This window comes from Euprymna scolopes, chromosome 11, assembly GCF_053919585.1.
Source record: "Euprymna scolopes isolate OS-2025 chromosome 11, ASM5391958v1, whole genome shotgun sequence".
NCBI classification, from domain to species: Eukaryota; Metazoa; Mollusca; class Cephalopoda; order Sepiida; family Sepiolidae; genus Euprymna; species Euprymna scolopes.
In genome coordinates this window covers 151,819,372-151,842,637 of record NC_136492.1, presented here as the reverse complement: position 1 = coordinate 151,842,637, position 23,266 = coordinate 151,819,372, and the positions used below count along the sequence as shown (strand labels likewise).

Here is a 23,266-nt window from a genome sequence, read left to right as displayed (position 1 = left end):
AGTTCAGACGAGCACCTGCCATGAAAATAACGATAAAACAAGGATAGGCTCGCAACGTCTCTTCTGTGGGAGAGAGGTTACAGGGTAGAGAAAAGGGCATCCCCCACTAAGCCACAAAGTCTATTTTATACTCTGTCAAGGCAGGATAGGCTGTTTTTAGCAGCTCCTGCCCAGATATGGCAACAGTATTCCATCCTTGGACGTACTTGGCTTTTATATAGATAGAGAATTGCATCAGTAGTGAGATATCTTCGGGAGCGGTAGAAGGATCCCACCATCTTTCCAGCGACCTAGGCAACAGACTTGATGTACGTGTTCCATTTCAGATCAGGAGTAAAGGTCAAACCCAGAAGCTTGTCAAAACACGGGGCCTCACCCAGACGAGAGCCATCCATCACGACTGATGCCAGATTGGGATCAGAGCGTTGGTGATGTAAGGATAGGAGTTTGGTTTTGGATGCATTAAAGGTAACCAGCCACATATTCCCCCACTGAACCACGCGCTCGAGATCAGAGGAGAGAGAATCAGAGAGAACTTTGTCATTTACAGCCTTTGGTGTGTTGCCGTAGATGGTCGTGTCATCAGCATATATGTCAACGAATGATTTAAGTATGTGTTTAGGGAGGTCATTGATGTAGATCAGGAAGAGAGTTTGGCCCAGGATTGACCCCTGAGGGACTCCAGCATTTATATTGCAAGCCTCCGATTTTTGTCCATCTACCACTACTCTTATGAGCCTATCAGGGAGAAATGATTTAATGATTGAGAAAATATTTCCAGTTATACCATAGCTGGAAATCTTGTGAAGTAGACCCTTATGCCATACTTTGTCGAAGGCCTTTGATATGTCAAGAGCAATTGCCCTAGAAAGGAAGCCTTTGTCAAGAGATTCACTAATCCAGTAAAGATTCGACTCTGTTAAATTGTTGTAAGTTAGTTTGAGCCATGTTTATCTACATATATATTTTAAATAGCCGACGTTTAAACAAAAACCTCTATCCATAAAATAATTTTTACAAATTATTAAAACTAAAAAATTGCAGAGTAACAAACAGAGCAGAGTAAATATTCACCTACCTTAGTTTTTCTTAAGTGTTCTTGTGTCTTGTTTTTTCTTTGTAGATGCTAGATTGAAGTGGCTGTTTTTGAGTTGAGTTCTTCGTTGTTGTGCTTCCATGGACTTTGATTAATCTTGTGTTTCTTTTTTTTTTTTGGTTTTGCGTCCGTGGATTTTGTATTTGTCTAGTGGTTGATTTTTCTTTTCTTGTGTCTGTGGATTTTTCCAGAGGGTCGTGCTTGTTCCTATGCTAGAAACAATCCTGGATTTACGGCAATAATGTGACACTATCGCCTCCCCAGGAAGGTTACTTGGTGCAGGAACATCTTGTGAACGCAACCAGCTCCCCAGGGAATAAATGATATCCAACGATATCTAAACGATAGACACATGTTGGAAACATCAACAAAAACGGGTCAATATGTCATCAGTTATAACTGTGTGGCATCGGTCGCATCTTGTGTGGTCATTACAGGCATCTTTCCAACGTCAGCATTAATGGTATGCTGAAATCGAATATTTGTAGAAAAATAGCGACAAATGCATTTTTATAAATATATATATAGAGTTTATTTAAGATTTAACAACCAGGAGCACATTTAGTCGATCCATCGCGTATAGCGCGCAAAGCCTCAACTGTTTTACAACAATGAAATTTTATTTTATTCTCTCTATCTTCATTAAAAGAGAGAGAGAAGGGGAGTGAAAGAAATAGAGAAAGAGAGAGAGAAAGAACGAGAGAGAGAAATATGCGTTTCATACAATGCTTTGTTTTTCAACTTCAGATATCCGTGCGTAAGTCTGGCCTTTCTTGAATGATTTTGACACTGCTAAAAGTTTCATAACACCTGTCATTCAAGTCCAACCGACACGCTCTAACGTTCCCAAACCCACAAAATACCTGCATGAAACGTTTTTAACTTCATCACAAAGTCAGGCACAAGTTTAGAAGCTAGATATAGGGGTTATTAATGTAGAAGCCCCCGGCTGCTTTAAAAAGGGGCTAGCCATTGTGCCACGCAGGTAGATACCTCCTCGGAAGTTAAATAAAAAATACAACATGGAATCAGGAAAACGAAAATGTATAATTGTAATCACTCCCCTATCCCGCCAAAAAAATGTCGGCATCAACTGTTACCGCACCAAATAGTTGCGAAGAGCCAGAGATGTTAGAGAAACCGAGTAGAGAAACCACTAACTATACCTTCACTGGATAAGCCAAAGAGGACTAGGACTTTATGATGGCTTATTACAACCCAAATTACAGTGCAGACAAATGGTTACTGACAATGCGATACTAATGAAAAGAACTACTGTGATAACGCAAATTCATTTGCAAAAGTTAGCGTAAGAGGTTGAGAGTATTGCACATTTGAAAAGCCTTGTTGTCACTAACACCCCAGGGAACATAACGGGCTGTTGTTAAAGAAAAATCCTGTATGAAAACTCCAGACTATGAGTTTGCTGAAAATGATGTTAAGCCAAAGTAGTAAGAGTATAAGAAAATTAAAGCGAGCAGTATATTTTAATTATGTAATGGCATATTGATGCACGGAGATCAAGTGGTGTTAACAAAGATACTTTTTAAGAAATTCTTACACGAGATGTTCGGGAATATTGAAAATGAAGGCAGTTAAGCGGAGTTTCGTATACTGGCCGGGAATATATAGCGATATTGTAAATTCGATGAAAACAGGCAAAAGATGCATTGAAAATCTACAAAACCATGGATATACACACTGTGGAATGAGAAGGAAGAAACGTTAGCGCATATTATATCAGAATGACCTATTCTACTTCAACACCAATATAAAAAATGGGGACACGACAAAGTAACTCAAGTCCTAAACAAGAATATATGCAAGCTCTATGAATTGGACCCTAATGAAAAGTGGTATGTACACAAATCGGGATTAATACAGAAAAAAATCACTAATGTAAAACTTCTTTTGAACATACGCATGCAAAATGATAGAGTCCTTGAACATTTCAAACCTGACATATTTTTTTTCTAAACAAAAACAAAATAATTTGTTCAATCATTGCACTAGTGTAGACATTTCATTTTCCTTTTTCTCTATTTACCTCCCCTTCTTTTTCCCCGCTATTAGTGTCTTTCTACTCTCTCCATCCTCTTCCTTTCCCCCTCTAATTAGTGCATTTTCTTCTCTCTTTTCCCGCTTATTTTCTCCCCCTCTCTCGGTGTATCTGGTGCTACTATTTCTTGCTGTGTCACGCGGGATTCAATTGGCTAAAACATTGAGCGCACCATTTAAAAAAGAGTGAAACCAGCAGAAGCTGGGAAAGAAAAAAAACACCAGAGACTGGCAGGATACTAAAAGCACCAAAGCGGTGTTGGAACTAAAAAGCACCAGAGCGGTGTTAGGCTTTGAAAGCACCAGAGCGGTGTTGCATCGAACTGAATTACACCAGAGCGGTGTTGAGACGAACTGAAAGAACCAGAGCGGTTTTTCGACCTTTGAATTACACCAGAGCGGTGTTGCAATGTTTGAAATACGAGAAGAAAGTAATATTAACCATCGAGATTATTAAACTTACCAAAAAAATCCTGAACGGAATCGAAATCAGATAAAATTATAAATTCGAGAAACAAGCAAAACAAAGTCTGTTTTCAATTTCCCATGATAACAGTTGGAATTATATTTTATTCGATAAAATAGTATCTATACGTTATTTCCGGATGAATATTAATTCGATATTAAATAACCCAAGAAAGGGTTGATATACTGTGAAAAAAAGCCAAGTAAATCGAAATAGGCACAAACTTTAATACAGACTTTTCATATCTATCTGCGTAAGTATACTTTGATAATTATGTTTCAGCTTAAAGAAATATGGTATAATAAAATTATGGGGTGTTCGTTCGCACCTGACCTCCATAGAATGGAAATATGTCACAAAGTTTAACAAGGTTTTTTAATATAGATCCACAGAATATTATGGTAAGTGTTTCAGTGTGAACAGGTATGGTATAATAAATTATGGGGGTTATCTATTTTATTTTTACTTTCATCATATTTTGCTTTGGTTTTGATACCCTCAAATTCGAAGCTATCTCTTTACAACTCTTCCTTTCATACCTATCATACTTTTAGAAATCAGAGTCCATTTTCTGTAGGCTGTTTTTGAAACCAGTCAACGACGGGTACTTTTGCTAGTATATATATATATATATATATATATATATATATATATATATATATATATATATATATATATATATATATCTTTATGTCAAGGCATTTCGAAGCCTAATGGTTCTCATCAGAAGAGTAGAGAAGATGCTAGGTAACATAATGGGAATGCGATGTCTAGCGTGGGATTTATCAGGAACGAAATAATTCAATAAAATTATAGATGATGTTGGGGGAGTTGTATCGAATTCTAAGATAAAAGAGGAGCGTATTATATTGAGTGTAATGCAAAAAGGTGTATAGGGTCTCTATCATAGTCTTAAATGTAGGTAGTATATGTTTTAAGGCTCAGGGGGAGGTATAATGTGGATGGGTGGTAATTCTATTTTATCGGTATGTAAGAAGCATATTTTCTATGCAGTGATATTTTATTAACAGATTCATCCAAGATGATAACATCACTTTTAGACGGTGTATAATTTCAGGAGAAATGTTATGATGATGACTTAAGGCGAAAGGGTGTATTCAAAGCTGGATTGAACAAAAGTGACGGATATCACAACATTACTTATAAGAAGACTATGGTATAGCGTGATGTTATGGGGGTTAATGAAGGCTGTGGAGTGGATTACATGGGGCGTCGTGCACCAGGGTTTTAATTCATTGTGGTGAGGGAAGGGCCAGATGTGAGTTAAAGTAGTAAGTTATGGGGTGGGTCTGAGTGGGTAGTTGTAAGGCTATAATAATAAATATGTAGTAATAATCCTAGGGTTGCTCTGTTATTAGATGTACAAGGAGGGGTTAGCGTATAAGGCAGAGGTATAAAGATAGAGTAGCAAAGTTCATAGAGGTGGATAAAAAGACAAAAATAATTAGGATGTGGACGATTGGTGTGGTTGGATTATAGGGGGAATATATTATTATTATTATATTTTTAATAATAATAATAGTGAAAAGGTAAATAAAATTAAGGGATAAACAATAAAAATAGAATTAAAAATAACAAATAAAATAAAAGTAATGGATATTGAAGGAAGAATAAAATAAAATGAAGAAATAAATAACTAAACTGAAATTTAGTCAAATTGGGACAGAGTTGAATAATTAGGGTACATGCATACAATAGTGAGGCATAAAGGAATAATGTATATATGAGCTTAGTCAGCAGAGCAGAGAGCTCGGTAGACAATATCCCGGAGGATACATATCTCTAGGACATGAAAATATTATCAATATTATAATCCTGAATTTCCTGAATGCAAGGACAAGTGATATAGGTTGTTTATAAACACGCAAGATATAGGCATCAGAATACATTTATGCTCATTTATAACGAGAAAAAATTCTTTCCTGTGTGGCGTTTCAGTGAATTGTGTTATTAATCGTAGTGAGAAAGGTTTGCTAATTCACAACGAGAGCTTGTTTTATCAAGAGATATGTAGGAAAGAGACATTACCTCTGTCCTGAAAAAGATGATGAAAAGATTGTTGTTTAGTTGGTTCCAAGATTGGGTATGGTGTTTCCGCGTTTGTCTTGTATATACCTTGTTATATGATTCCGTGGGTATTCCTTGGTTAGTGTTGATAAATTGTAATCTTTATTCGTCCTTTGCGTATGGGGAGTGCATGTTTTACAGAATCAGGCGGGTTTAATAATTGGGTCGAAGCGGTCAGCTATAAGGGTGTTCAGATCCTTTCAACTCGAATGAAGGTCAGAGTCTAGTTAGTAGTAACGACAAAATAGCTGGGTGGAAGGAAGTTGAAAATGTACGCCAAGTATGCGCGTGGGACGGACCTTAACTGACAGTCAGGAATTTTAGATGGGGGATGGGAGTATGGGGATGTGCGTGGGGTGGGGGAGGAGAATTTAAAGGAAATGAAAGGCGGTTGCCATTGTCGTAAAGAATTTTTAGTAAATTTAAACATAAATGTTTCTAGATTGAATGAGTTAGTAATGTTTATTTTAATTGCATAAGTTTATATGTGTTAATTATATAGTATGGAGGGGTTTAAATTAGTTCTATTTGTAGAGAGTGTTGCAAGTGGAAAGGACGGGGGAGAAATCATAGGGTTCTTATTTTTGCTTTGAGGTTTGAGGCCCGGGGAAGAGTGTTTTCTAAGTTGCTTTTCATTAAGCTTTGGCTTTAAATTGATGAGGACAGAGTCTTGGTATAACCAGCACTAATTACTTATTGGGGTGCAGTTTAATAGGCGATGTTAAATGTTAGACTTGGCAAATTGAAATTTGGTTAGAGATTTCTGTCTAAAGGACTATCAATAAAAAATAGTTGTAGCGTTAGTTCGATCTTGGAAGGGGGAGAATGATTTAATGTGATTTTGCTGTATTAAGGTTATATAAGCGTTATATATTCAGAGTGTGCTAATAGTTTATATTAAAAGATTAAAGTCTTTGTGGCGAGGACAGCGGTGGGGGGGGAAGAAAAAGAGAAATTGGGGGTGTTAGCCGTTTGCTAGGGGCAAGGATCCGCAATGGAGGGTGTTAAGTTTCTGCGTGGTTAACCGTAGAGGTGCTTAATATAAGTCCTTGTCTGACGGTGTTTTTTTTTTTTTTTCGGAGGGGCTATTTGTATTTCCATATTTGAATTTTCTTTTGTGCATGCAACCGCAAGTTATCTCTCGTTTAGAGTTGAGAATGTTTAATTTATTCGGCACGGGTGTCTATGCATGCATGCGCGCATATGTGCATATATTTGCACGCCAGAGCGGAGATGATGTGTACATGTGAACGTTTCTTTAAGTATATATGCGTGTACGTGCGCATGTATGTGCTCGCGCGCACGGTCGCTAGCTAACCCTCTCCAAGCACTTAACAACAAATAAAAACCAAATAAATAAACCGAATCATAGCTCCCCCCCGCCTCCGAACCTAAGCGAACACCCAACAGGTCAAGACATACTTATCAAGAAATCATCTCACCAACGAGACGCCAAAAACTTAAACATTAAGACTCGAATTTAAAGTAAATCCCCCTCCTCCAACCCCACATATCCCCCTCCCCCTCCATGTATCCCTATGCCCTCAGCCACACCAGAAATGAACTTCCCAGAGCCTCCCCCAAAACCACATGAGGTCCTTAAACTCCAAAACTAAAACATGAGCTCCCTCCCACCTTTCCCCCTTGTTCCCTTCCTCTTTTTTCCCGCTCTTCTCGCACCCCTCCCCTGACATCATTCACTCTTTCATCCCGTCATAACGAACATTTCTGTAATAGTCTGAGGAAGCTATAGACAGCAAAAAAAAAAAAACAAAAAAACGGCCGGGTAGCTGAAACAATAATGTAGCTTAACAGAAAGATACGGTAATAAAAAATAAAACGCAAAAAGTATATATATATATATATATATATATATATATGTATATATATATATATATATATATATATATATATATATACAACGTATATAATCATTTTAAAACTAACAAAAATTATGACATCATTTGTTTTTAATAAATCAATTCTAGAAATTCAACACCAAAAATGTGAGTATTTTGAGCTCTATATAAACCCATATTTTATTAAATACCAAACCTCATCATCATCGTAAACTCTAAGCTTCTCAAATCAATTCATTAATTCATCAGTACTTTTGCATTTTTCTACAAAACCTATTTGATTAGCTAGTAAATACAAACATACGCGCATCTCTCTCTGTCTCTCTCTCTGTCTCTCTCTCTGTGTCTCTCTCTCTGTCTCTCTCTCTAAAACTAAAGATATATTTTAGAACTTTATAGCCTTGTTAAAACCAATGACATATCATTTATGCAAATCAACTTAAAAAAAAGAAATCATTTTTACCAAATTTATCTAAAAATTATTACGAAATCGTATTTATAACAAGATATACAGTACGCACCAAAAAAATCAATAGTCTAAGAAAATAATACTTAGATCGTATCTAAAATGAAATAAATTTTCGCAGGTATAAGGCTTAAATTTTCTAATTAAAAATAATTAATTTTATTGTTAGTCATCAAAAAGAATTGTGAAATCAGCCTTTATTTATTTCACATTTGAAATGGGGGATGTAATTACACAAATATGGTGTCCATAGTACATCATTGTCAGAATTAAAGTTTAAATGAACTAATTTCAACTATATATATTTGAAAAAAGTTTAATTCCATGTAGTTAAAAAATCCAGTGTAACATAACTCAGGGGTATACAAACACATAGATATAGGAGGAGGAGGAGGAGGAGGAGGAGGCCTTTATATATATATATATATATATATACATATATATATATACATATATATATATATATATATATATATATATATATATATATATATATATATATATATTCTAAGATTAGATTACCGGGTATAAATTGTTGGATTACATTATTTTATGGGAAAATGCTCTGGCATAAAAATTGTCTTAACGGTTAACATTGCTACTAAATTCAAAATTAAATTTATTTGTAAACAATAGTTTCAAAATTTTGGATTAGAAATGTTATTGCAGGTATAAATGTATAACAATATATGTAAAATATATATCTTCACATGATGTCACATTTTACAACGTGATCACAAGTCTAACTTGTTTACGTTTAATGGACCTTTTACGTATGATTATTTTACCCTTAGATTGAAAATCATTGCTTTTTAACTTTTATGTACTCGTTACTAATCTTGATACACTAAATATCATTTTTTTTTGTTTTACTTACTAGATCTATTGATATGACGACGATGCAGATGTTGAAAACGAAATTATTTTACCATCTATGGTTCATTATGTTCTGCAATAATTACGCATCGGTGGTGATTATAACTTTATACAAGGTTGGTTAACAATCGCAAGTTTTTTTTTTTTGCGGCTAAGTTATTTTTATGTATTTATCTTCAGTAGGAAATGCATTTTGCTGCTATATAAGTATCAATACCAGTTTATATATGCGCTAAAACATACACGTGAAAAAAGTAAGGGACTACTTTGTGTCTACATTAATTTATTATTTACTCACTAAGAGTAGTCAACCAGGCCCTCATCACAGATTTCTCTTTGAGAACAATTTGTGGTGTTCTCTTAAGTCCGAGTGACAACAAGTCTACCAAGATTTTCAGTACTCGCCACTTTTTTCGATAACCTGTGCAAACGAATTTGCGTTATCGCAACAACTGCTTACCCTAGATTTTTCTTTGCCAGCGGCCCTAATCTTCACTCGGGTTTAGGTGGCAATAAGCCTCCCAAAGGTCCCAGTACTCTTTGTACCCATCCAGCGAAAGCCTGGCATGTTTTCTCTCCTCGGTCTTTCCATCGTCCTCCACTCTAGTCACTTATTTGGTATGGTGCCAGTTTATGGTCACACACACACACACACACACACACACACACACACACACACACACACACACACACACACACACACACACACACACACACAAGAGATGAATGATCGAGACGCAGGGCCGCAGTGGGTACCTTACAATTATACAGTTTCAGTTTTCTTGATACAGGTGATGTTCCTTTGCATTTTACATCTGTAGCCATTTTTGTGTCCAGTTTGTAGCTGTAGTTCAAGTGTGGTGTTAGTCTGATCATTAAAGGGTTTTCCTATATTTTTCTGCAGTTTTCATTATTGTTATCCGTTGTATATTCTCAGCCATTTCTCTTATTCTAATCTCTCCCATTCTGTCGTCAAAGTTTTTCGGTATTGTTCTTAGCGCTCCTATTATTAGTGTTGTTGTCTTGACTTTCTTCATTTTCCAGATTCCTTTGAGCTCTCTGGCCAGTTCTGTACATTTGCTCCGCTTCTCAGCCTTGATCTTTAGTATGTGGTCTGCTGTTAGAACTATTATGATGTATGGTCGTCTTGCTTGAATGGGTTTATCTGTTTGTTTATCTATGTCCTATAGAATCTTGTTACTTTAATGTTCCCGTATGGCTTCTGGTTTGTGCTTGTACCATTTACCTAAGTGTTAAAGATGCAATTGTCTGCATAACTGCCAATGTGTTACCTTCCCCACATAATCAGGTCTATTTTATATTCTTTTTTTTTTGTTAGTTTGCTGCATTCACTTATTTTGTGGTTAATTATTTCGTCTCTTTGTCCGCAGAGTTTGCATTTGCTGTTTTCTCGTGTCTTGTCGATCCTGGCTTTGATGTGGTTGGTTCTAATATTTTTTATTCCATTTTTACCCCAAACAAGGCACAGTGCCAATTTCATGTAGGGGCTACTATCGGGGACAGTAGTTGCATGAATGCTATGTAGAGATGTCTATTCACAATACACTTGAACTTCTGCATGTCAGTTGGAAAAAAATAAATCCGAAAGGGAGTTCCAGAGTCTAGCAGTTCTGGGAAAGAAACTATTAGAGTAGAATGCCTTCTTACATCTAGGGATCTCTACTGTGTAGAGGTGGGTCTTGGCCGCTTCTTGAGTTTGTCGAGGGTATTTACATCGAGCGGGTACAAGGGCTTGTAGTTCGTCAGAGCATCCACCATTAAAATACTTGTAAAACAGGCAGACGGATGCACCATTTCGTCGATGGGACAGTTTTAGGGTTAGGATGGATAACAGTTCAGGACCTATCAGGTTGAAGACTCTCTTTTGAACTCTGTTCAAAAGCGAAAGACTAGTAATAGGTGCACCAGCCCTAATGTGGCAAAAATACATGGGCAAATGGTAGCTTTGTAGAGGTACAGAATTTTGGCCCACCTCTCTTGGGACGTTATGCAAGGACCCTGATCGTTTATGAAAACTTCGGCTCGTGATGTCTGATTCCCTAAGAGACGGTCACATCAGATTCCTGGTATGCTGAAAACGAATAGCAAAGCTCGCTCAGGCAAGGAAGAAAAACAGACACCTGAAATTCTATTCTACTAGAGTTAAATTCACAAAAAAATATTTACAGTCTTTTTACAATATATTGTTTCAGTTCTTAGCACGTTTTTCAAAGTCTCAAATCTCTCTTCTCTTCGGAGACGGCACTCAGGCGGATGGAGGATGGGGGTTGGTCACGTCTTCAGGTAGCGATATTGTTATCTCGAGATTCTGCGTCAATCTCGAATCTGCCAAGTATCTGACTAGTTTCGCGCGATACTAGCATTATATAGTAAGGTCAGGCGTGGGGGAGACGATCTCCTAAGCCAATCGAATCACGCCACGCATCTGGGAAAACCCTAACGGCGAAATTGCGGGTGTGCAATTCAGCCATATCACTAGCTTTGCAATCTTGGACCAAAATCAACATTTAATTCCCATGATCTTAAAGGTTAAACCTTGTCATTCAGAACCCCTGGCCGGTGTTCTTCAGGTCAGACAATGTCAACGCCATTATTCTAACATTCCCTGTTGTCGATTTTTCAATAACAATTATCTCTCTGAGTTTGACAATAACACAAAATATATATCTGATTTTTCAAACAATAAAGCAAAATATATTTATATATTTCAATTTCAAGCCTTTGTGATATCCGCCGTCGTCCGGGATTAATTAAACAATCTTAGCATAGTTACCCGGCCTTCTTCAGATCCCTGGGAAGTCTGAAGCTCCTCAATGAGGGGAAAATCGCTCCCTCAGGTCGATCACGTTACATTCGGCCCCTTAGACTGCATTGCTTCGATAAAACCAATGGAATCTAATTCCTCAATACACCGCTCCATCCTTTCCACAGTTCGCCATCAGATTTTTTTCACACCTCCCTCTCCCCATCGTCAATTTACCTGCCGAAAAAAGATAACATATACACAGTTTAATAACCACCCTTCAATCAGGGTTCTCCCCCTTTTCCATATAAAAGTCCACAAGAAAGTCAGTTCACTGGTTTCAGAAACTCAAAAGTTCATAAGTTCATAAGGGATAATAAAATGCGGTTCATAGTTCACGTGTTCATCAGGTAATTAAGTCTCTTTTTCTTTTCACATGCAAGTTTTTTGTTTGTTCATTTTTTTATCAATTAGCAATAATAACTAAAAATAAAATCACCATTTATAAATGTCACTCAATAAAATGCAAAATTGTAATTGTTTTTTTCAATTCATAAGAGTTATTTCCCCTGTTTAACAAAAGTTTTGTTTCTTTCCAACAAAAGAAAAGTTACTCAATATTTTTCAAGGGTTTTATAAGAGTTATTCCCCTTTTACCATTTTTTTCAGAAATTCAGTAATAATTCAAAATATTTTCCCACAGAGTTTCACTCATAATTCACAAGATTTTTTCCACTTTGTTAATAATAGCACAGTCTTGCAAATAGAGGGTATACAGCTTTAATCAGGGTACTCAAAGGATCCGCTTTTTATTAGGCTAGGGGAATGTTTCTCATCTTAAGCAGTCGTAGTTGAAATTTCACCCTATGATTTCACAATTCAGGTCTTGTAAGCATCTCGTAAGAATTTTTTTTCAATTGAGGATGTCTCCTCACCTCAATAGACGGTCATTCAAGCCACCGTTGGGATCTCCTTTTGACGATTGACAGTTCAGCGTCATATAAAAATATTATAAAACAGAGAGAAAAGAAAAGAAATCTTCAAGTCTTCAGTTCCTCTGTCTCTCAGCGCCAGGGAGGTTTTCGGGATACCCTTCGGTTTCGTCAGCAGCAGTCGCATTTTCCAGAATCACAGGCGGGTTCGAACCAGGGTCTCCCTTGCCATCTGTGCAATCAGCCCAGAGATGCTAATCGCCTCGCTTCCTTCTCTCATTTATCCTTTTCATACACCATAAATCGCTAACAACAGCACAATTATCATTACTAGCGTGCTCATTCCCGCTCTTGTAACAACTACCTTATGAAGTCTATCCCTTGATTCTGTATTCTCCAGACCGTTTAGTCGGGCCTGCAATTCACTCAAATTTATTCGTCTAACTCCTTCCAGAACTTTTGGTAACCTAAGTCGAGTATGTGGCGGTGGACGATGGATCAGAGGCTCCCCAAGGTTAGTAAGGTTATTCAATTGGATATTTGCCCACTCTACCTCAGGTGCTTTTAATAAATACCGTTCCTCAACCTGATAATACTCAGGTAACCCTATGCCCTTTCCACGGACTTCACATCCCCTGTCTAGTTCTACCATAGTTAAAGGTGGTCTCACTTTGATTATCCTAGCAGCCGTGTTTCCGCACACCTTGGGCAATTCCATCTTCTGTTGGATGGATACCAACCATATGTCCTCAGCTACTCTCATAGCCAGTGGCAAAAGACATTCACTTGCCACCTCAACCTTGCAGATGCGATTTATCACTCTCTCATCCCCCTGAAATAATCCCAGCACACACAACTCATGATCTCCAATGACATACAACGGACTCTGTGACCGACAAATTTCAAAACCATTATTTCGGCATTTTCCTGCCTCTCGCTGATTCAACAGCATGAATCTATCTCTTACCATATTAAACGCTACTTATTCTGTCTCCCTTCTGTAACTGGCTACCAACCACAACTTGGGTGTGTCCAGTGGATAGGGAATGGGTGGGGTAATAACTTGATATACCTCGTACTTGGTTCCTCGATCCCAGAGAGGTACAGACACAAACGCTAATATTTGTTCAGCTTCTAACCGCACGCTACACCCCAGGGTGTTATAATATTCCCACAACCCTTCCTCGGGGTTAACTGGAAGTCGTAGACGCGATGGTAATTTTTGCCTCATCTCTTCTAAGACATTTCGCAGCTGATGCAGGCTCATTACACTGGGGGGCAAATGTCCTAACGCTAGGGCCTCCAATTTGTCCCCTATACCAATGATTTGTCCCCTATACAAATGTCCTAACGCTAGGGCCTCCAATTTGTCCACTCAACCAATGACTGCTCGGTTCGTTGTAACCGTCGCAGCATATGCATTAATTGTAAATATCTTTGTAAAATGCTTCACCTATCGTTTTAATTCGACCAGCCACATTCCACAATTCCTCATGCAAGGTTTCCAATTGACTGATTATATCATTAAGACCTTCCCTATTTTCCTGCACTTTTTTTTTTACACAGTTATCACCACTTATCAAGGCCCGGAAGCAACTCAGGGATAAGGGTTATTGCAAGTACATTACATTAGTATGGAGATTTGATGAAGTGTTTACATAAGGGGGCGGTTCATTAGGAATTTGTTAACATTGGACTTGAAGACATCCAAGTTGTAGTCCGGTGGGAAGCAGGCAGACGGAACAGAGTTCCACAGGCGTGCAGTTCTAAGAAAGAAGCTTTGTTCATGGAATCCGCGTTTTGATTTAGGCACAGATAAAGAGTGGGGGAAATTTTTCACAGTGGATTCAGCTAGACGGGTGTTTTTCGTGAAAGATTGGCGAGGGGGGGCAGAGATTGAAGTTCAGACGAGCACCTGCCATGGAAATAACGATGAAACAAGGATAGGCTCGCAACGTCTCTTCTGTGGGAGAGAGATTGCAGGGTAGAGAAAAGGGCATCCCCCACTAAGCCACGAAGTCTAATTTGTACTCTGTCAAGGCAGGATAGGCTGTTTTTAGCAGCTCCTGTCCAGATATAGCAACAGTATTCCATCCTTGGACGTACTTGGCTTTTATATAGATAGAGAATTGCATCAGTAGTGAGATATCTTCTGGAGCGGTAGAAGGATCCCACCATCTTTCCAGCGACCTTGGCAACAGACTTGATGTACGTGTTCCATTTCAGATCAGGAGTAAATGTCAAACCCAGAAGCTTGTCAAAACACGGGACCTCACCCAGACGAGATCCATCCATCACAATTGATGCCAGATGGGGATCAGAGCGTTGATGATGTAAGGATAGGAGTTTGGTTTTGGATGTATTAAAGGTAACCAGCCACATCTTCCCCCACTGAACCACGCGCTCGAGATCAGAGGAGAGAGAATCAGAGAGAACTTTGTCATTTACAGCCTTTGATGTGTTGCCGTAAATGGTCGTGTCATCAGCATAGATGTCAACGAATGATTTAAGTATGTGTTTAGGGAGGTCATTGATGTAGATCAGGAAGAGAGTTTGGCCTAGGATTGACCCCTGAGGGACTCCAGCATTTATATTGCAAGCCTCCGATTTTTGTCCATCTACCACTACTTTTATGAACCTATCGGAGAGAAATGATTTAATGATTGAGAAAACATTTCCAGTTATACCGTAGCTGGAAATCTTGTGAAGTAGACCCTTATGCCATACCTTGTCGAAGGCCTTTGATATGTCAAGAGCAATTGCCCTAGAAAGGAAGCCTTTGTCAAGAGATTCACTAATCCTGTGGGATATAACCGTCAGCACATCTGCGGTAGATCTTGCAGAGTGGAAACCATATTGTGTGTCACTAAGAAGGTTATTCCTGCTGAGGTGGTTGACTATTTCTCTATTTAATATGGATTCCAGCAACTTACTCATAACACACAGGAGACTTATTGGTCTGTACTGAGAGGGAGATGACTTATCACCTGAATTCTTAAATACAGGGAAAACTGATGAGGTCTTCCAGGGAGTCGGAAAGCACTTCTCCTTAAGGCAGCGCTTAAACAGTTTCGTAAGTATGGGAGCAAGTTCTGGTTGAAGCTTTTTTCTTCTCTCGTGATATTTAATATTGATACCCCCCCCTGGTAACTTGTGTCAACGTTTTTTGACCTCGCTCTAACTACTCTATTCGGGTCCTTATTAACTCGAGGTGCTCTTCTGTAACTACTCAAAATAATGCCTCTAAAGCTTTCCCTATTATTGGTATAAACGCTCTCCTAGGCCTGGTTCCAGGTTCCTACTTCTCTGATAATGGTTCCTTTGATCGGTCCACTGGCGCCTTAAAATGCGCGTCTTGTCCTCTAAGGGATTCAGTACCTGCATATATTGCCCCACCTGTTCATAGGTACTAATTAATTTTCTCCTTAATATATCAAACTGCTCAATTCCTTTTCTATGGGTGCTAATTAAGTCCCTATAGGACCGGGAATCATTCATTAGTGTCACCAATCGGTTCGACTGTGTAATTATTACCTCGCTAGTTTTCCTGAAAATGGCACCCCTCCTCACTAGCAGCGCAGTAGATGTCTGTAGTAGTCCTAACAGGAACAACACCATGATCGTCCTCATCCCCTACAAAGACAGGAAGAAATGGATCGACAGCGACTCAATCGTCCAACTGATACATCAATAACAACATATGGGGGCCGGGTGCGTTTAGCAACTGTGATGGCTGCCCAACAATAAGGTATATAAAGAAACACGGCCACGCCCAATCGATGACGCATTACCAACAATGGAACGATGAGAAAAAAAATGAAAGAACAAATAACTACCAGGGACCCTCTTCCCTTAGTTACGCCGCGTGTGTGGCTACTCCGCTTAAGAAAGAAGGCGACTACGGTCGGCCAACAACATCAAACAAGAATGAGAACAAATTCCAAGGTTCATTCCTCGGTTATGCCGCATGTCGTCAAAGATTCTGATAAAAGAAAGAACACACTATATCAATAGCAACGCGTATAGAATCATCTCACAAGAATAAGTACAAGAATAATCTCCCAATACTAATTCCTTGATTATGCCGTATATCGTCAAAGATTCTGATAAAAGAAAGAACACGTTATATCAATAGCAACGCACATAAAATCACCGTACAAAGATCGCTGACCAAAAATAAAAACAGTTTCATGTCAGTGGCTACAATATGTCAAAGAATTGTATGCCTCGCAGTATTGTACAAAGAGCACTGATCAAAAAAAATACATTTACGCTAATAACTAGTATATGTCATACATCTACTCGTAATTTCCCGGCAAAAGGTAGCCCACTTAAGGAACAACCGCGACCGACCAACGTGGTCATATATCAAAGCAAAACAATTTCTCAAGGGCCAAGAACCCTTCACCTTCGTCGATTTCTCAGCAAGATTGCGACAGCAGATCATACAAAAACAGGCATCATCGATTAGAGCAATTCGCCAACAAGATAGTTCCCGGTCACCACACCCAATAAAAGAACTCGATTGAGTCGTCACCATTCTTCCTTATCTTTAAATTACCACTGGGATCTTAAGGTCGGAGGTGCCATCCTCCCATTTTTTTTAACACCAAAGAAAATACGATTCCTCGATTTATCGAATCCTCTTCGATAATTCAAACACATTCCTATCTATAAAAACTATAAAATGTTAACCAAGCCCCCAGCGTCTCACCCAGGGAGTGCGCACGAACAAGCCCTTCTCAGACACACTGAGTTACACGAAGGGACTGCCCAACCACAATCACTACCCATCCTAACAGTCCAGTTGAAATGTTCCAGAATTCATCCCAACAACAACAGAAAAAAATTAATTACTAAAATGCATAATATTTAACGGCCTTGCTAGCTGAACTCTTCAATGCGATTGTCAAAACTCTGATTCCCCACAAGAAATTCTATTGTTGATCAATATCTGCAAGCGCGAATAACATGCGCATAAGTTACTCGCAATGAAACTAATGAATCTAAAAAAATATATATAAATCACCTTTCGCGCCAAATTGGGTGCACTTAACTTAGTTATCACTTCACTCATTGATACTAATAATTATTTCCAATTAATCTCCATTAAAATTACGGCCGCTTAACTCATATTCCGCAAAAGAAATCCTTCCCGACTGAGTCAAAGTTCTAATTCTTCCCAAAGGTCCATTTAATATCGGAAACTAATGGCTTTAATTATCCTCAACTGAACTCCCACTAAATCTGTTCAGTTTGATAAATAAAATCCTCCCAGACTGGAGTAGAAGAAAAAAGATTTTCAAGAAAATTTATTCAACTCTCAAAGTTCAAATTCTCAATAACAACGATTGATATCGCTCCATAAAAACACAGATTAATGCAGCTAAAATGTTTCGTCAAAGTTCAGGAACTGATTAAATTAATATTCTCATTTTTGTTTTCAACAAAAAAAAATAATTAACGAATCTTTATTAATAAGTTCCGATCACGTGGTGTACACTGCCAGAGGAAAAAGAGAGAGAAAAAAATGAAAAGAAAAAAATATTTCCATATTTTCCCCCTCCAATGTGCGCGAAGGGGTGGCGGTAATCAGGTATCTGAATGTCATGTGCGAGCGCCACTCGCTTCCCCTCCTACTGACACTATCCTAGTCAGCAGATAGCGACTCATGCAGAACCCCGCCCCACTACCTCCACCCACACAGTGGAGCCTAGCTGTCTCTCTCTCCCTCTCCTCAGACCACTCACAAGGATGTGAACACTGTTTTATCTTTCCTTCTTTGTTAGAATTATACAATATTTTAAAATCAAAACCTTTGTTTCGCTGTATTTTCTCTCTACAAAATAAATTTATGCTATTCACCGTCGACTAAAAAAACAAACAAACAAAAAACTTGTACAATTTTCCGAGAGGTGCTCAAGCTAGGATATCTCTGTATCATTATTATTATTCGTCAAACATCTCTACTTTTTTCTTAACGTACTATTGCCGGATCAGCTAACGTATTTCCCCACTGTTCGGACGAGCCTTAATTCTCGCCGTTAAACGGGCTTTCCTTATCATGGAAGCTCATCTCATCCAAGAGAAATTTTGGTTCGGACGCCTTGCAAACGGTGTCCTTCGTTCGCCCAGCCTTGGTCAAGGGGATTTGTCACCGGCAAAATAGTCAGTGTAGGTGGTCCAAAACTGACTCTCGCTCCCTGACTTTGTAACCAGTCATTACCGAGCGTTAATTCTTTCCGTAAATTCTTCGCGAAATACATCTTCATTCGTCCACTGAGGTGTATGTTGGTCGTCTCCTCGAGTTTAAGGTCCATACCATCTGTCTCAGTCAACTCCACATCCACGGGCTGCAAAGGTTCCGTATCAAGCAGCCTCTCATAAACATCCACACCTATCAAAAACACAGCTGCTCCTGTGTTGACCAGAGCTGTGAAAATTTCACCTCCCACCTCCACAGGACAGGTCAAGTCTCTTGTTTTCGTCAGAACTTGACGCAACTTAAGTGGCGTCTTTTTTCTTCTTAACCAGCTCTGCATGGGTACTGGTAACAAATACTACTCGCCCATCGACGGCCCGTCCGTCCGGACATTGATAACCTCTGTGGTGCGGCGTCCGCCCCCCCTCCCTGCCCTGGGAACCTCTTTCCCGTCTAATGGCATTCTGTCCTCCTGTGGTCAGTATTCCCACAAGTTCAACAGCGCAGTTTCGGATAAATCCTGACCATATGACCGGCCTGTCCACACGTTCAACAGCACAAGGGCCTTGACACCCTCTGGGTCGCCGATGCCCTTATATCCTGGGCGACTGGCGGTTCTCGAAGTCGGTCTTACGATAGATTGTACTCGAGTGACTCGTCCACTCATTCTTTGAGGCGGAGCATCCCGTCCGTCCCTCTTGATCTACCCTCGGCTGGAAGTCGTTGCTCTGGTCGAGCATATCGGCCAATTCTTAAGCGACGGTCACCTGCGCTGGTACACTATTTAGACTCGTGCCCATGTTTATTACATTTGCGGCAGTATTGACCCCATCCTGCCATAAAAAAGAAAAATTCAGTTCAATTCTTCTGTAAAACCTATTGGTTAACTGCCCTAAACCTTTAGTGACCTACAAATGAATCATTTTATAAGAAATTCTACATATACACTGCAGGTAACACTATGTTCACCCATTTCCAGATCAGATAACTAATTAATAAACAAATACAGTGAGTGCAGCTTGATTATGCAACACCTAACTTTTTAATATAATTCCTCAAACATATATTGAATCTTGAAAGTTTTCTTATCAAAGCATTATTTTTTATACAGACTATCAAGTACTTCTGCATTAAACCCTAAACATTTTGATTAATCTTACTTTTTTATATAATTTTTTTGTACAATATTAAGTGTCCGGTTAGATTATGCAAAAGGTAAAAAATTGATTATTTTGCTGTTTCAAATGCTTTCATCTAACAAAAACAGAATCAACAGCACAAGGGCCTTGACACCCTCTGGGTCGCCGATGCCCTTATATCCTGGGCGACTGGCGGTTCTCGAAGTCGGTCTTACGATAGATTGTACTCGAGTGACTCGTCCACTCATTCTTTGAGGCGGAGCATCCCGTCCGTCCCTCTTGATCTACCCTCGGCTGGAAGTCGTTGCTCTGGTCGAGCATATCGGCCAATTCTTAAGCGACGGTCACCTGCGCTGGTACACTATTTAGACTCGTGCCCATGTTTATTACATTTGCGGCAGTATGGCTGCAAATCCCATGTGTTACCTCCCCATTGGGTCGGACATTCTGCCGCCCGATGCCCCTTATAATCGCATCTAAAACATACTAATCCCATTTTCCCAGGCACGTGGTTATAGTGGCCATAACGAATGTCCCACTCTCAAAAATTTGGATCAGCTTCCTTCTCCCAGTCTTCCTCGACTATCTCCCGGGGAGGCTAAACCTTCATTGCCTGTCTTGACCTCGGCTTTCTCACAGGGGAAGGGTTCTCCTTAACTTCGTCCCACAGTGTCGAATTCCTAATGCACCCCCAACCCGATAACTAGTTTTCGCAAGTTCCACCGCCTCACTTAGCTTAATGGGGTTACCCTTCAACACGTCGGCTCTTATATCTCGATCAAGAAGAGCCTCTCCCATTACATTAGCCAACAGAACGTATCGGCCCACCTTCTCGGGCCGACTGGTCCGGGAAAGCTCTTATCGCTAATTCGGACAATCTCTCAGCTAAAATATTGATTTCCTCCTCGGCTCGTTGTCGGAGCCTAAATAATTCTCGGACGGCATCAATGGCCGTCCTTTCGCTTCTAAATTCTTTTATCAATGCTGACTTAGCTGCTGCCAGGTCATCTGGGGGTTCTCTTGGACCTGCCTGCCGATAAATCTGGACACGTTTCTAGATGTGACTTCATATGCAAGAAGAACCATTTCCGAGTCTCCTAAACCGTAAACTACTTGTTTTTTCCCGACTGCCTGTAGCCAGTCATCCAACTCACGGGCGTCCCCTCGGAAGCTTGGGATTCTTAAATTCCCTAGCAAGGCTCGTGTTGCAATATTTTTTATTTATAATGGGGCATGATCCCACACAGTCGGGCGATTCTATTTATAAACGATGCTGCTAGGAACTGACGAATCGAATTCATTAACGTTCTGCTACCAACCAATCAGAATTGCTCCATAAATATTAAACCTTTTCTGTAGCAATTTCGCATATTTTTTTTTCGTCTCGACACGGTAAGAATCTTTTGCTCTGTGGAACTGTCTACTGCAAACCAGTCACCTCTCAGGACTTGTGTGGAACAACGAACCATCGGAAACTGTTCTGAAACTAAACATGGCTTACACTTCTAGAGCTCGAAACGCCCCTGTAACCTTATGCGACCCCAAACTCTGTTTTACTCTGATCGTAAGTTCCCCATGGATTTCATCGATCCACCGCCTAGGACTGTCCATATCTGTGTTCATTCCATAGCTATCCGCACCTGCCCCCAATACTTCAGACGTGACCCCGGTGACCTTCAGATACTTTCAGGCGTAAGTAACTGTCTAGCACGGTAGCGAGAGCACATCTTCCTCGCAGTGGCCCTAGCAATACTCTCAATGTATCTGTTTCAACTCATGTTCCCCGTGAACGTAAAACCGAAGAGTTTAAAAGACTTGCTTTATCTTATGCGACGGTTATTAGTAATTCAGTTTCCCTGGTTAGGTTTCTATTTTGTTACCATTTCCAAGTGTTTCCGTTAGTCTTATCTTTTGTGGTCCTTATGAATCATCTGTGTAGCTGTTTCTCTTTCCCATTTTTCATTCCTGGTCTTATATTTCGTCTCTGTTTTTTCTATCCTGTCTTTTTATGTTATTTACGCTGTCTTCTATATAGACCAGCCCTCTTCCTCTGTCTTTTCTTTTCACATAGAGTCTGTTAGTATAATCTCTTGGATGTTGTGCATTGTATATTGTGATGAGTTTCCTGTTCTTCGGATCGAGATTCCTCAATTCTTTTTTAGTCTAACTCATAAACGGTCAAGGATATCTTACCTGTGACACTGCCCACGTGTTTATTCCTTAAATTAGTTTCTTTAAACTGCATAGTGTAGTTTCGAGGCGCATTCTTGTTGTTCTGAATTGTTTCTTTTTTTTTCAATTTTTCTTTTGATTTATGTTGTTTTCGTGGTGTACTAAAACTTCTGTTGCTTGTAGTTCCCCCTGCCCATGATCAGCAGTGCGCACTTTTGCATACACAAGTCCGTTTGGATATCCTGGTTGTATTTATTGTGTCTCTAGTTCTGTCTTTGTTTTTGCAGACATTTTCAGAGCATCCATGTACATTAGATGGTTCATTCTTTCATCTGTATTATTGAACTTGTATCCAGTTTGGCATTTTCTTAGAATATTGTTCAAGGACATCATAGCAATGATGAACAGTAGTGGTAACGGGGATCACTTTGGAAGATCCTTCTCAATTATGTGTTTTCCATCTGTCAGTTTAATTCTTCATGTTCTTATTATATTGTCCATCAAATTGGTTGTCGTATGGTATTTTATATATCCTTAGGCATTCTATTACCATGCTTGCGAGATCCTGTTATACACTTTCTTGTAATCTATCCATGCCATGGCTAAGTTCTTTTTCCTACTTTTTACATCCTTCAGAATCTTTTGGTCTATATATGATAGGTTGTGTTTTCCTCTTTTTCTATTTTAGCACCTTTCTGTTCGTCTTGGAGTTCGTTGTTATGAGCGAAATGATAAATTTGTTCTCTCAGTTGTGTAGTTAGTATTTTTCACATTGTAGGTAAACATATTATAGTCCTATAGTTGCTGGGGATATTTCCTTTTTCCGAGTCTTATTGTACCAGTGTGGTCCTACTTTTAGTCATCCATTCTGATACATGTGCTTTTTGGGCACATATTTTCATGTGCTGAACTAGCCTTTCATAAAGTGTTGTGAATTTCTGTGAAGCAAATAGCTATGTATTCCATCATGACCTGGTGCTCTCTATTATCATTATTATTATTATTATTATTATTATTATTATTATTATTATTATTATTATAATATATTAGCCTTAAATTTTGGAGGGTTTTTCTCGGATTTTTCCTTGAACATCAGGTAAATTCATTTTATTTTATACATTCAAGCTGTACCTTAACTATTTTGCTGT

The 23,266-nt window shown here is 39.0% G+C and overlaps 1 protein-coding gene across 12 annotated transcripts in view; it reads left to right on the top strand.

Moving 5' to 3' along the window:
* The window catches only part of LOC145288114 (apicoplast pyruvate carrier 1-like), a 243,266-nt gene that overhangs the window by 67,447 nt on the left and 152,553 nt on the right, over positions 1 to 23,266 (top strand). For 11 of the 12 annotated variants that reach the window (XM_080136181.1, XM_080136174.1, XM_080136177.1 and 8 more), the window contains exon 7: positions 8,914 to 9,025. The exons of the other annotated variant lie outside the window; for it this stretch is intronic. In XM_080136181.1, the coding sequence (XP_079992307.1) occupies positions 8,914 to 9,025 (112 nt within the window). The remainder of the gene's footprint in view (positions 1 to 8,913; positions 9,026 to 23,266) is intronic. 12 annotated transcript variants of the gene reach the window in all.